Consider the following 13,734-nt stretch of genomic DNA (forward strand, 5'->3'; position numbering starts at 1 on the left):
AACTTTCTGATTCTTTCAAGCTTAGGTTTCTCTTCGAACACAAGTGCCTCGTACAAGAGAGAGCGTTGAAGAAAGTCTATCGCCCTAATATGAAGACGGTACTTTAGGTTGTTTTGACCCAGTTCACAAAACCAACCTTCGTGAATGCTTTCGTATTTAAGACTGTGTCCATGTTGAACGTTGAACTGTTCCACCGCAAGCTTTGCGACCTCTTGCACGCAGTGGCTACTAACATCGGGGATTTGAATCCACTTCTCCACACCGGGTACTTGGCCGCAAACCTTGACTGCAACACTCATGGCGTAGTGTGATATATAGTATAAGGAAACTTTGTGTTTCTTTGCTGTGGTTTTGTTTGGTTTGTAGCTGTGGGTATTTATACAACTCATTTAATATGGAATTCAAGTTTAAAAGGATAAGATTGATGCTTTTAAGAACATCCACACTTATCCCATTAATATTCTTTTTATTTACATTAATATTCTTCTTTTCGAATATGGTTCTTCGACTTAACATTGTTTTTACCACTTAAAAGGCTCACACCCATTTCTTTTAAAATTAAATCCATAATTTTTTTGATATCCTTCAATTTAACTATAAATTCTCCAAAATTTTTAGAGACGGAGTTTATCTTCTTTTAATTGATATACTTAAATTTTAGCTTGATAAGAATATAATTCTGTATCTTTAAAAAAAAAATGGAAATGACCTTTACTTTCACTTGTAGACATAGATTTAGGTGAAGAGAGATCTTAGTAAGGTGTATATTAAATTTTTTTTTTTTTTTTATCCTAATTACTTTTTTAGAAATCACAACTATAGATCTTCACTAACTCATTGCAATTGTTTATCCTTGAATTAGAAACTAAATGTCAATAATTTATATGAACGAAAATCTGTGAAATAAGGATCTACTGGAAATTTGTAATAATAAATACAATGAAACACCGATAAGATAAAGAAAAAATTTAGAAATAAGAATAAGCTAGAGATTTGGAATATATGTGAACAAAAAAAATAAAAATAAAAAGCAAACCAGAATAAATACATAGAAAGAAAAAAAAAAAAGAAAGAGAAGATAAGTGAATGAAATTAAAAAAACTAAAACTAAATGCAAAAGGCAAGAAAGTACGTAACTTAAAATAACTCTATCAACCCGTAACAATGGAAAATGAAATGTTTAATAAAAATAGAACTATATATATATAAACATTTCAAGACATAGAGTCATGAAATTTAACGAATGAACCAAGGTAAGTTTAAGAAATAATTTTGAATTTCAAACTTGAAACTGATGACATAGGTTGACTTAAATTTCAAAAGACAAAATCGAACTTTCATTAAGAATATATTCGTGACAACGACTTAAGCTAATCAAGTAAGTGACCTTACTATTGACATGGTTATATTTAATGTTGACACATGCCCTGTGGTTCTGCACGTGTCATATATATTGATATGTGTGAATTGTTTATCGATCGATATGCCTATGATATGATATGTGTATGATATAATATGTGAATTGTATGATAATTACTTATGGTACGATGTGTTCAATGATATACTTGAGATAGGATAGTACGGTAGGAAAATAGACTGACATGATAGGTCTCATCATTGCATTTGCATGTTCTTACATGTAACCCCCAATAGTGGAGTCATTTATCTCTATTTTAAGTTAAGGCAAGGCATTATTGTACGGCTGACTACAACATCGCAACTCGAGACCATGGCACATGCATAGGGTAGTTGTATTTATTTTCTTAGACTTAGGCTAGAATAGGATGCATTTAATTTAAACATTTAATTATTTTACTTAGTCTTTCGTTGTTTCGTTTTTAAAGGTGTTTTCAAAACATGCAAGTCCATGACTGTATTTTAAGATGAAAGTGACGTTTATTAAAAGTTTAAATGAAATATTTTCGCATTAAATATTTATGATACGTATACAGTAGCGACCTTAAATCAAGTAAAAAACTTCGTGTCGCCAAATATCTCATTAATATTCTTTTTTATCCACAATAGTATTCTTTTTATTGGCATATGGTTCTTTTGACTTAACATTGTTGTACTTAAAAGATTAATGTTCTTCATTGTTTAGATCACTTAAAAGGGTAACACCCACTTCTTTTAAAATTAAATCCATAATTTTTTTTTTTTTTTTTTNTTTTGATATACTTCAATTTAACTATAGATACTCCTCCTTAGGGATGGAGGGAGTTTATGTGGAGTTTATCTTCTTTTAATTGATATACTTAAATTTTAGTTCGATAAGAATATGATTCTTTTTCATAAAAAAATATGTATATTTTTTTAAAAAAATTTGTATGTTTGATCTAATTTGAATGTTGTTTAAATTTATATACTCAATATAAAATAAGTGAAAATAATTTAACAAAACCTCTCCATGAGATAGCAAAGACTATAGAATTTGCTTGAAACTCCCATAACTAAATAGACTCTAAATAGACTCCATAGTGTACTACCTCCTCATGCTATCATCATCGATCCGTACTCAAGTTTCATATACAAAAAAGGAAGAGTAGAGCGAGTAAGAATATAAATATACGTAGTAAATAGCTTGTGTACAACTTAAAACTTTTCAACTTACTTATATTTCTTAGGCCTATCTTGATATAATAATTGTATAAACCGAGTATGCTTACACCATTTGTTGTTTATTTCACGGTTAGCTTTTAATTTTAAAATGTAATACTAACTTTATTTTAGATGTTTGGTATAACTTCCTCAACATATAATATAATCCTAAAAACTTTATTTTACGATGTGTTCAAGGATATGTTTGAGATAGGATACGAGAAGTATGCACAAAACGAAATGTAACGATAGGAGTAAAACACGTTCATGAAACGTTAAGGTTAGGTTACATACCGGAGTGATATGGATAAGAGAGATTGATGGAAGAATACGGTTAGGTTACGGGTAGAAAGGGATAGGTTTGTGATAGATTGATAGAACGATAGCGTTAGGTTACGTTCTTGTGATGATATGAATAAGGTACGTTCACGTAATGATATGTCTGTGATAGGTATAAGAACGTTAAGGCTATGATAAGTTAGAAAACGATATGATTACGAAGTGTTTACGTTATGACTTGTTTATGATATGATACATTGTGATGCAATATGTCATGGTATGATGTGTATATGATGAAATGTTATGTTAAAAGCATAGAACGTTATGTTAGGTCTCCTAAATTGTGTGTATACAACATGATATGAATGACATGAAATTACGATAAATGACATGAAGTATAACCCCGTTAGAATTATGTATGATTTGAGAACTGAAGAATGAGAAACGATATGATATGAATGATGAACGATATCTGAAACAATATGAAAAACGATATGATATGTACATAATGCTAGCGGGGTTGTATTAAAGGATAATGAAAATGGAAAAGTTTTGGGACCTCATGCATTATGTGTGCTCATGCATTTGGGGGGATACCCCTATCCCATCACGAGGGTACGGACGCGTACATCCAATGGCAGGACAACGATCGTTATGCTTTGCATAGCTCTGCCGTGACGGTTACTAGTTCTAGTGGATGTCTGGCCTAAGGGGTTCCCAGAGTATGCCCACCGGATAAGGAAAGTGGCCCAGCAGTGTGTGAACTAGCTGGTGAGCCCATACTCGCACGTATGGGCTGTGTAGAGTATATGGTACACGTCCAAAATTATCCGTTAGGACAGCACCGTAGGTAAAACAGAATGAAAGATAGATCCCATCATCTCATTGCATGTGATTGTTGCATTTAACTCCCATAGTGGGGTCACTTACTGAATATTTATTTAAATACTCAAGCCATGTGCTACTACATTTTTCAGGTTAAGGCAAGACATTCTTGTATGGCTGACGACGGCATCGCAACTCGAGACCATGGCACATGCATAGGATAGTGGTACTTATTTTCTTAGACTTAGGCTAGAATTGGATGTTTTTAACTTAAACTCTTATTCATTTTATTTAGTCTTTTGTTGTGTCGTTTTAAAGATGTTTTCGAAACACCTAAGTTCATGGTTGTGTTTTAAGATAAAGGTGATGTTTTATGGAATTTAGATGAAGTCTTCTGCATTCAATGTTTATGGTATGTATACGGTAGCGACCTTAAATTAAGTAGAAAATTTGGAGTCGTTACACTGTATTTGTTTCTATTTCTTTATTCATTTTTCTAACCTTGATGGTTAATTACTCGATCACACAATTAATAATTACCACATAAATTATTTACGTCATAACAATCATTCCACACAAAATATGTCCCGACATAGTTTTAAACATAATTTATGATGCAAGAGCATGTATATCTAACAACGGTAGAGAATAAAACATTTAAATCCAACTCGAAAGTCCCAATTCTTTAGATATTGAACTTAATCTTAGCTCCTACTCAAATGGCCTTCCCTTATTCTTTAGTTATTCAACTTTATTTCATTAACTTAAATCAAGTTTCCAAGCATAAGTGGGACAAGTACGCTCATTTTTCTTTAGTAGACATGCACTACAACAAATGTGATTTATCATAGCGTGTCGATATTGCATTTTTTTTAAAATGCTATCAATTAGAAAGAAAAGAAAGGCGCTCCAATGAGTTTTCTTTTTTGTACTTCTCTTTGAATTATTGATTTATGTGTTTCTATAATATTGCAGGATTCCTTGAAAGCTCAATTGGCAAGCAACATCGAACAATTTATTAATTGACATTGATAAAAGGGTGGAACATAGAAGATAATGACGTCTGTTCGAATACCAATCAAAGATGTCACATAGGTATTATGAGTTTTTGTTCTATTTATCTTGTATTCGGGTGGGAGGAACTAATTTGAAAATTGGGGAAGGGTAAAGAGTCTAATATTTTTATGTAGATCTAGTTGAATACTTTATTTTAAAATATGCTAGTAGATTATGAAATCTCAATTATGAATAGAAGTCTCTTGATGTTTAATATTTAATGTATATTGAAATACTATTTCATGTCACTACAACAAATACCATCTTTTATAGCTTTTTTGTATAGCATTTTTTAAAAGATGCTATAAATTAGAAAGAAAATAAAGGTTTTTTTATTTTTATTTTTTTAATGTTATCCCTAAAAACCTAATCACGTGTATAAAAGCCTTCCTTTCTTTTTCTCTCCTTTTCCCTCTAGACACCCATATTCTCTCAGACCCTAGGGCAAAACTAAATCTCGCCTTCTTTCTCTCGCAACAATCCATCCTTCCTTCTTTCGTGCTTCAAAATTTTTCTCTGATTTGCATCAGATCTCAAGATGGTGGCATTGAGAGGAGGCATATAGTTTATTGTTGATGCTTTGTCTATGAAAAACCCTATTCTCCTACCTCACTGCAAATTGAACAATCCACGATAGAGGTTAGTTGTTTTTTTTTTTTTTTTTTTTTTTTTTTTTTTTTTTTTTTTTTTTTTTTNNTTTTTTTTTTTTTTTTTTTCTCTATTATCTTCTTTGTTGGCTCACTTTGTAAAGAATTTCATTGATGAATTATTCTAAGTAATTTGTCTCTGTATCTTCCTTTTTAATTTCCTTTTGAATGTAGTTCTGTGAGTTAGATTGAAGGATCGAACTACGACTAAATAATGCAGTTTTTCATTTACATTTAGTACACACTACTAAACTTTTGTGAGTTCAGTCCTTTGGTCCTTCATTAAGTAATATANCGACTAAATAATGCAGTTTTTCATTTACATTTAGTACACACTACTAAACTTTTGTGAGTTCAGTCCTTTGGTCCTTCATTAAGTAATGTACTTTACTTTTAAGTGTGTATTTTCCTAGCTGTAGAATTTTTCTTTGAATGTAGATTGGTGAGTTCTGTGAGGTAGATGTAGTTGTTGTCTTGTGTTAAAAGGTTGAATGTAGTTTTGTGAGTTAGATCAACGGAATAAAAACATAATACAAGAAACTATCTTTATTTTTCATTGTGTTGGTTCAATCAATACATGCCCAAATTGAGGAACCACATGAAGATTACAAACAAAAAAATAAGCCTAAGAGTACAAAGTAATTAAGTTTAGAGGAATTTGTTAATTCATAGGTTATTTCAAGCACATTCTACCGGTAGGAATGATTTATGTTAACGGGTTACATATTCTGCAAGTATCAAGTAGTAGGAAGAAGTTTATACACGTATTGATGGACTGCATATAAATTCCTTGAGCAAAATACCTATTGTATTATGTATAACTAAATTTTTGTGGCCTTTTCTCCTTCCTTGATTTTTTTTTTCCTTTGATATATTAGGTCTCCTTTTCTCCTTCCTTGTGTATAACTTATTAAATACATGATTGGCAAGATCACTCACTTTCACACAACAACAACAAGAACTTGTGTGGCCCTGTTGTTACTGTTACTGTTATTTTGCATTTAGGGCTTTCAACAACACATTCTTCTTCTTATTTGATTTTGAGGATTTCTTCAACTGAGATCTTAGATAAATTAGAAGATCAGTTAGAAGAAGTTGTTCCTAATTAGAAGACCAGTTAGACTGATTTCGGTCTTTGACTTTTGTTTGCTAACTTGGAGTGACTAGGAGAAAGAATATTTGTAGACCCTTTAAAGACTACTTTTCTTTTTTCTCAAGAGAATTCATTAGTTTGTATGGTCATTTTCTTTGGTTAATAAGTTTTTTTTTGTTGGCCTTACTCGTCATGATATCAATTTTTTTTTTAATGGTTCTGTTTGGTTTATCATATGAGGACAACAATTCATCAAAAAGGGCTATTTGAAAGGATTGAGTTTTATTACAAAGTTATGGTTTTAATCCAAGGGAATCAAAAAACTTTGAGTGGACAATGCCCTCCCCTTTCAATTCTAATTGGAAGCTGTAATGCAAGTATTTGAACTAATGTTTCTATGCTCTGTTTTTAAGAAATGAAAGGTGCTTACATATATAAGATGAACAATAATGTTCTATTCTCTTTTTTACTTTTATATGATATTTAGATTTTGTTGCTATTTTGCACTTAACTTAGGCTCTGATACCAAATTGATAAGGCAACCCTAATCCTCAACCCAACGATCAAGTTTTTGTTGGAGCAAGGAAGCACTAATTGGCAAGCAACAACGAACAATTTATCAATTGACATTGCTAAAAGGGTGGAACATAGAAGACATTGATGTCGGTTCGAATACCTTATCTACTCTATGTGTTCTTATTTTCAACCAAATCAAGTTTACTATTTTCGACCTTCCATATATGTTTGTTATAATGTTATATTCACTAGGTACAAATAATTTAACAAAGGTCTTTCCTTTTATTTGTATAATTAATTTTATAACCCATCTCACTTTAATGGTAACAAAATTGATGAAATTTTGACCCAAAAAAAAAATGGAAATTGACTCACTCGAATTTGAACGACAACTCCTTTCTTTCGAATATAGGAGTTAATAAACATAACACCCGGACTAAATGACTTGAATACTTGCAACATTCAATTATTTAAAAGGAAGATCTTGAGTCGAGAGAATTTCTTTCTTTTACGTTAATTAAGAAGTGAAGGTATGATTGGGTTCAAGAATACCGTTTTTCCCTAGATAGGATCATTTAAGTGTTGGAATACTTCTAAAAATTATTCACTATGTAACCTACCTAGATCCCAAAGGGTAAGAATTGGACTAGAAAACCATTCAAAATTTTGAGGCCTCCCCAAAGGCTTAGATAGCCTTAAAGATTAGGCTTCAAAATTTTGAGGCCTCCCCAAAGGCTTAGATAGCCTTAAAGATTAGGCGCAAATTTTCGAGAGCCCAGAGAAATTCTCAAGGATTAGGGATGGGATGAGACTGTGCAAGTAGATTGTTTACTCACTATTTTTACATACACCCATTTTCCTATTTCTTTTAGTTGTTCGAAGTTTGTCGGACGAGGATGGAGAGTGTTCGAGAGCTGCGCATTTAAGGGTGGGTCGTCCCACGGTGTCAGTCTATCTATATATTTTGGGTATTTATATTTGGTTTGAAATTGTATCCCGAACCTATTCTCCATTTTTAATAAACTTGAACAACTCTATTTTGAAAGTAAATTTCTATTTATTTTTATTTATGGTGTTGTTTGTTTTAATTTAATTTAAGTTTTAGGGTATTTTTATTACTCAATCTACATGTGTGGTCCCTCTCAAGAAGGTTTACAGTATAGTCACCTTACTCGGGGAGCCTCTAACCATTTCTTCATAAGCTAAACTACCCATGTAGTCCCTTGTCTCTTCTTAGGGAAGGGTTTATCATATCGTGTCCTTGGCTTTCAACTTGTTTCCACACACAACAAAGACTCCACAAGTAATTAAGGGATGTCATCCTATATGACATTGGTCAAGCTCGATGTACAAGTTCTTATATATCTACTATTTGGCATGGATACTACTAGGTTTGATCTAGGTCACCGAATAACGCTACTAAGGTACGGGAGAGAATAGGAGATGGTCAGACTTTAGTAATACCGTTCATACTACTAGCGGCCTTATAAGCCTCAAACTCAAATTTTCAAGATACTCTAGACTAGCTCCTCTACGTAAATCTGGTTCTAAGAGCACGAATGTCTTCTCTACTGATTGCTGCTTACTATGATTAAGGTGCGGAGGGCATTCAATAGCTACACAGTTGTAAATGGGGTCGTCCCAAAACATCAATCCTTTGTGCTTTTTAGGGTTATTAATTGTTTTCGTATCCCGAACCCTAGTCCCCCGTCTTGTACAAACTTTGATTCAGTACTATAATTTACATATTGATTTTAGGATTTGTCTTTTAATAGTATTATTGTTCGACTTTAAGTTTCACAAAATTTTACTATACTTTTGTTTATCTTTTTTCATCACGATCTATGCTTCGAAACCTCAAAAATCAAACCATGACACCCGTGCCATAAACCCAAAACCCCAAGAGTAAATGTTATAAATACCCTACCCAATCAATTGTGTTCAAACTTGAGAAATCATTGAAACTTCTTTTTCACATTACCATCACAATGTTCTTGATCAGAGTTCAAGATACTAAGCCCATCACGGACGCAACCTTCCTATTCAAGCAATTCATTAACGAAAAAGCCGACTTAGATTTCAACCGCAACAGCTTCAGCATAATTGCCTCAAACCCTTCCCTTCGCTTCATAGCAAGGTTTTACATTTCCAAGAAATATTGCCAAGACTTTTTCATCAATCAAACTCACATTGCCAAAATTTCCCTTCCATCCTTTAGTGATACCATCATGACTGCCGCTGCTACCCGCTTTGATACAATGAGTATCACTCTTCCAAGCCCTTATAAAATGACCCTTACATTCGAGACATCAAGTGAGTATCTATTAATACCCCACAACAACATTGCCAAGAACTATGATTCTTGTTTTCTTTACCTTTCAAGAACTCACTTTTCTTAATAGCTCCTCCAGGGCGTGTGCCTCGGTCGAATTCACGTGCGCTGCCACTGTCACCTACGCAAGCGATGGATTTTGGAAGGCCTTTACTCGCAAAACATTTCACCATTAAACCCGAATGTTTTAGACACATTCTTACCGAACTACCTAACTCGCAAGATTTAGGTAATATGACCCTTCTTCACCGTCCTTAAAAGAAACTTATCCCAATGTTTTGGGTCGGAGTTTTAGGTCAAACTCAATTGTTAAGATTGTAAATTTTGTATCTAAACCGTAATATATTTAAGTCGAGTGGATTCAAGTAGTGACGAATAACCTAATGCCTCTAATTTATTGGGCATGTTTTCATTAACTCGTCTTTCTCTATCATAGTTTGTGTTACTCCAACGACATCAGAAGTCAAATTCTCACATGAATCCAAAGAGGTTATTCTTACTCCAGAGGTANTTTTTTTTTTTTTTTTTTTTTTCTAGTTTAAATTTGATTTCTAATTAATTCCTAAAAAGATTTTAAATCGTCTCTTGTAAAAGTTGATAATTAACTTAATAGAATGATTACAATCATATTTAATTAACGACTACTGACTAAACTCTGATGATATGTATTTTTTAAACGAGTTAAACCAAATAGAAACCAATTTTGAATTTCAAGAACTAAGAAATCTCTCAAGAACGAAATGAAACTAAATTCAAATCGTTTGATTTTAAAAAATTTAGAAGAATAAAGGTTTTGGATGATGTTATGCAGGCTGGACAATGTACAAGCGTGGGTTATGAAGGATGTGTTGATACTCAGTTCAAAATTGTTCTTCATCCGAGGACGTTTTTCTTTGATTTGTCATTTAAAACGTGCACAAGTATATGGTTTTGTAGGACATCAAATTCTGGTAGCGTAATGGCTGTCCAATCTAGTAGAACGCATGCTATATATTACATCCATTTTCCTCCGACATGACATGTTGACAAATTATTCAATAAAGTCGTTGTCTTTTTTGTAACGGTTGGATATAGACGTGAGAATATGTCCGTTCACTTTGAACCCAAATTATTCAATAAGATCACTGTAATATGGTTGTCTTCCTCAAACTCGCACCCTTCAACAAGGTTCCCTTGATTTGAATTGTCCTATGAACAGACACCTAAATATAACTTCACTACAACTCACTTAATACTAATGATTTGAGGGAAAGAGGAGACCATGTGAATTCGGGTATTTATAATAGAAGTTAGACAATGTGTGTATGATCCTCCATTTTATCTTTTACACTTGCAAAATCTCCTAAATTTGTTCTACAAATTAAATCTCCTAATCTTTTGAATTATATTTGAGTGTGCTCATTTTTTTATCTCAACGGACGAAATTTACCTCTAAATTATATTGGTGCAACACGTGGCACACGAATGACGAGCGAGAAACTAGATTGGGTGTAGGTCCTTCGGTTGAATTTATAGTCGCGTGTGGATTGAGTTACAAGTCACTGAGTTTAGACCTAACCTTTCCCTAGGAGCCTAACAGATCACCACATCAAACGAAGTACCTTAAGAGTGTTCTTAGGCTGCTAGTTGTATGAACAGTGTCTATAGCTTCGTGTGGGACCAGGGGTTCCTGATCAGTTCTCACTCCTCCTAGCTGTTTCGCATGGAAAATGTGAGCCCATGTCGTGCCTTTAATGAGGGAGCCTATCATGGACCTAGGAAGTACTCAGCACAGCCCTAAGTAAGATACCATATAGTCTCAGATAGCCTACAAGTGAGTACGTGGCTTATTGAGTATAACCTTTATACTCATCTTTGCTGTATTGTCCTTTTTTAAGTGTGTGAGGCTTCAGGTCAAGAGAGGGCGTGTTTGAGAGTTGTGGATTATCACAAAGGAAAGCATGTCACAGGACGTCCGTCTAGTCCAAGTTTTTGTACATATTGTCTTTCATGTTTTTCGTGATCAAAACTGGTTACAAATTGATTCTTTGTATTGCAACCTTCTTCTTAGGAAATAAATGATTTTTGAAATGATGTCTTCATTTGAGTTTTCATTACATACACACTATACATCATTGTCGCTTTGAGTCACGGCTCATAATAAATATTGGGTCGTGACAGTTGTTTATGGTGTTTGAATCAAAACTTGACCAAACATGTCCATGTTTGAGGTTGGTAAGTTCCCAAGTTTGTCCTCTAAAGACTTCTTCACGAATTGTGGATCGTAATCAATAAAGTCATGTTTCAATCGATCTCTAGAGAGTTAGAAACCAAAACTTAATAATCTCGATAGTTGTTCCTAATTGTATTGAGTTTTACACCAAACAACCCAAATAATAATGTACGAGTTCAACTTTTGGTTTTGAACTCACCAAAGCTTAAATGAAAGAAAAGAAAAAAAAAGATCGAGTTTTGACCAAACTTTGCGAAGAACTCTCTGAACATCTAGTCTTTACTCCTATCTGAGCATCTAGGGTACCATGAAGTTCCGAGCGATTCTTTAGCTATGTTCAAGAGACCTCAAGCCATTTTTATAAGGTTGGGGTATGCACTACCCCAACCAATCTATGCCCAACTCAATAATACTGGGTAACAACCCAAGGTATCACTAACACATATTTTCTTCTTTAGGTTTCTCTTCTGTACTCTCCCTCAAGATTTTAAAATGCATCTACTAGGGAGAGTTTTCCACACCATTATTAGGAATGTTTCATTTCCCTCCCCAACCAATATGAGATCTCACAGTCCACCTCCCTAAGGCTCCAACATCCTCGTTGGCACATCGGCTGAGGCGATCGCTAACAGATATTGTATTCTTTAGGCTTTTTCTTTAAGGCTTCCCCTCAACGTTTTAAAAAGTGTCTACTAGGGAGAGGTTTTCACACCATTAAAAGAAACGTTAAGCTCCCCTCTCCAATTAATGTGGGATCTCACGTACTCTATAGGAGTGAAAGGGTAGTAGAGAGTCTGATGACACTGTTCATACTGCTTATTGCCTAGAGAGCTACCTTCGTTGTCCTTGGATGTTGTGGAGGTCTACTAGATTCCTAATGTCATCTAGACGGTTTAAATCTCATCTCTCGTTTCCAGTACCTCTAAAACTAACTCCTAAAGGTAATCCATTCCCTAGGTGCACATGGGTATAAATCTCTGATCGTCAGTCATGATCCTAGGGTGCTCGATGATTTACTAGAAACGTATTGTCCTGGGTCAACTTGAAACCGCTTTAGCTCTAACGCTTTAATCTTAACTTGGTTCTCTTGTACATGCTTCGTCAAGTTGATTATCTTCATCAATCACCTAGAACATGGTATTCATGAACTAAACATTTGTGCAAGCTTAGTAGGAATCAATAACCTAATGAACACCGAAAACGTATATTGAACATTCATGCAAACTCAACAGTGAGATAACATCCATCAATCACCCATAGCATAAATCACAAAAGCGCATCCTCCTATCTAACACAATGAAAAACATTAAAAACAACATTTATCTCAAAATCTCGTTATTGAGGTATTTTGGTAATTTCTTGCATCTTACATAGCTTACTCGTCTCCATTACCCAAAGCATTCTCATCCAAAATTACCCTTAGAGTCCTAAATAGGCATATTCTAACCAACTAAAGTAAGGAATGCTTGCATGCTAGTATAGTTTAGGGATCCCATGCGCGTGTGCACACACCTTCAAGGAGGGTGTAGATGCGCTCTCGACGACATGTGCACGTTGATTGGCGCTTTCATTTGAGTCAGTTTGGATCGGTGCAAGCAAATCGAGTTAGAGCAAGCCGCGATCTCGAGTCGCCCTTTGATGGCGCAATACGTGGAGCACTTCCTAGTCGAACACGCTCCTTCCCCAATTGTCAACACGTGTTCTCCTCATGTCTTAATTACTTGTGAGTCACTATTGTGTGTAGAAACGGTTCAAAAGCCAAGGCCACGATCTCATAAACCCTTCCTAATAGGAGACGATGGACTAAATGGGTAGTTTAGCTCATGATGAGTAGGACTATCGTGTGTAGAAATGGTCAGAGGCTCCCTAATCAAGCTCAGTATACTGTAAACCCGTCTTGAGAGGGTGCCAGAGATCACACATGTAGATTGAGTAGCAAACCAGCACGTAGGATCACTCCTCCAGACTTTTCTATGGTAGTTCCTGTGGAAGAATCGCCAATTAACCATACACAACAATGTTTAGAGAGAGACCTTAAGTTGTTCTATGATATTTAACAAGGTCATGCCTTAACTTAGATCGTTGGTCATTCACGCCCAAGGAAAAGTAAGCTTTCTAAGTTTAACAAAAGAAAAAAAAAAAAAATAGTTCACCCAAAACTAAGTTGTGCCATTAA

General features: G+C 34.2%; 1 protein-coding gene across 1 annotated transcript; it reads left to right on the top strand.

Annotated features, from left to right (window-relative positions):
• The first annotated feature begins 9,053 nt into the window (after window positions 1-9,053).
• LOC111794114 lies at window positions 9,054-10,403 on the top strand. Its single transcript, XM_023676258.1, has 4 exons — window positions 9,054-9,327; window positions 9,417-9,575; window positions 9,783-9,853; window positions 10,158-10,403. The coding sequence occupies exons 1-4, from the start codon at window positions 9,243-9,245 to the stop codon at window positions 10,362-10,364; spliced, it is 522 nt and encodes a 173-aa protein (XP_023532026.1). The 5' UTR covers window positions 9,054-9,242; the 3' UTR covers window positions 10,365-10,403.
• Window positions 10,404-13,734: the final 3,331 nt, after the last annotated feature.

Source organism: Cucurbita pepo, chromosome LG04 (genome assembly GCF_002806865.2).
Source record: "Cucurbita pepo subsp. pepo cultivar mu-cu-16 chromosome LG04, ASM280686v2, whole genome shotgun sequence".
Taxonomy (NCBI): Eukaryota; Viridiplantae; Streptophyta; class Magnoliopsida; order Cucurbitales; family Cucurbitaceae; genus Cucurbita; species Cucurbita pepo.

What these genes read in the sequence shown, in the direction of transcription:
- LOC111794114 (XM_023676258.1), top strand. Translation starts at nt 9,243, where the DNA reads ATGACTGCCGCTGCTACCCGCTTTGATACAATGAGTATCACTCTTCCA. An exon ending in CCTTACATTCGAGACATCAA is followed by an intron (nt 9,328 to 9,416) that starts GTGAGTATCTAT and finishes TTTTCTTAATAG; the next exon opens with CTCCTCCAGGGCGTGTGCCT. An exon ending in ACCTAACTCGCAAGATTTAG is followed by an intron (nt 9,576 to 9,782) that starts GTAATATGACCC and finishes TCTCTATCATAG; the next exon opens with TTTGTGTTACTCCAACGACA.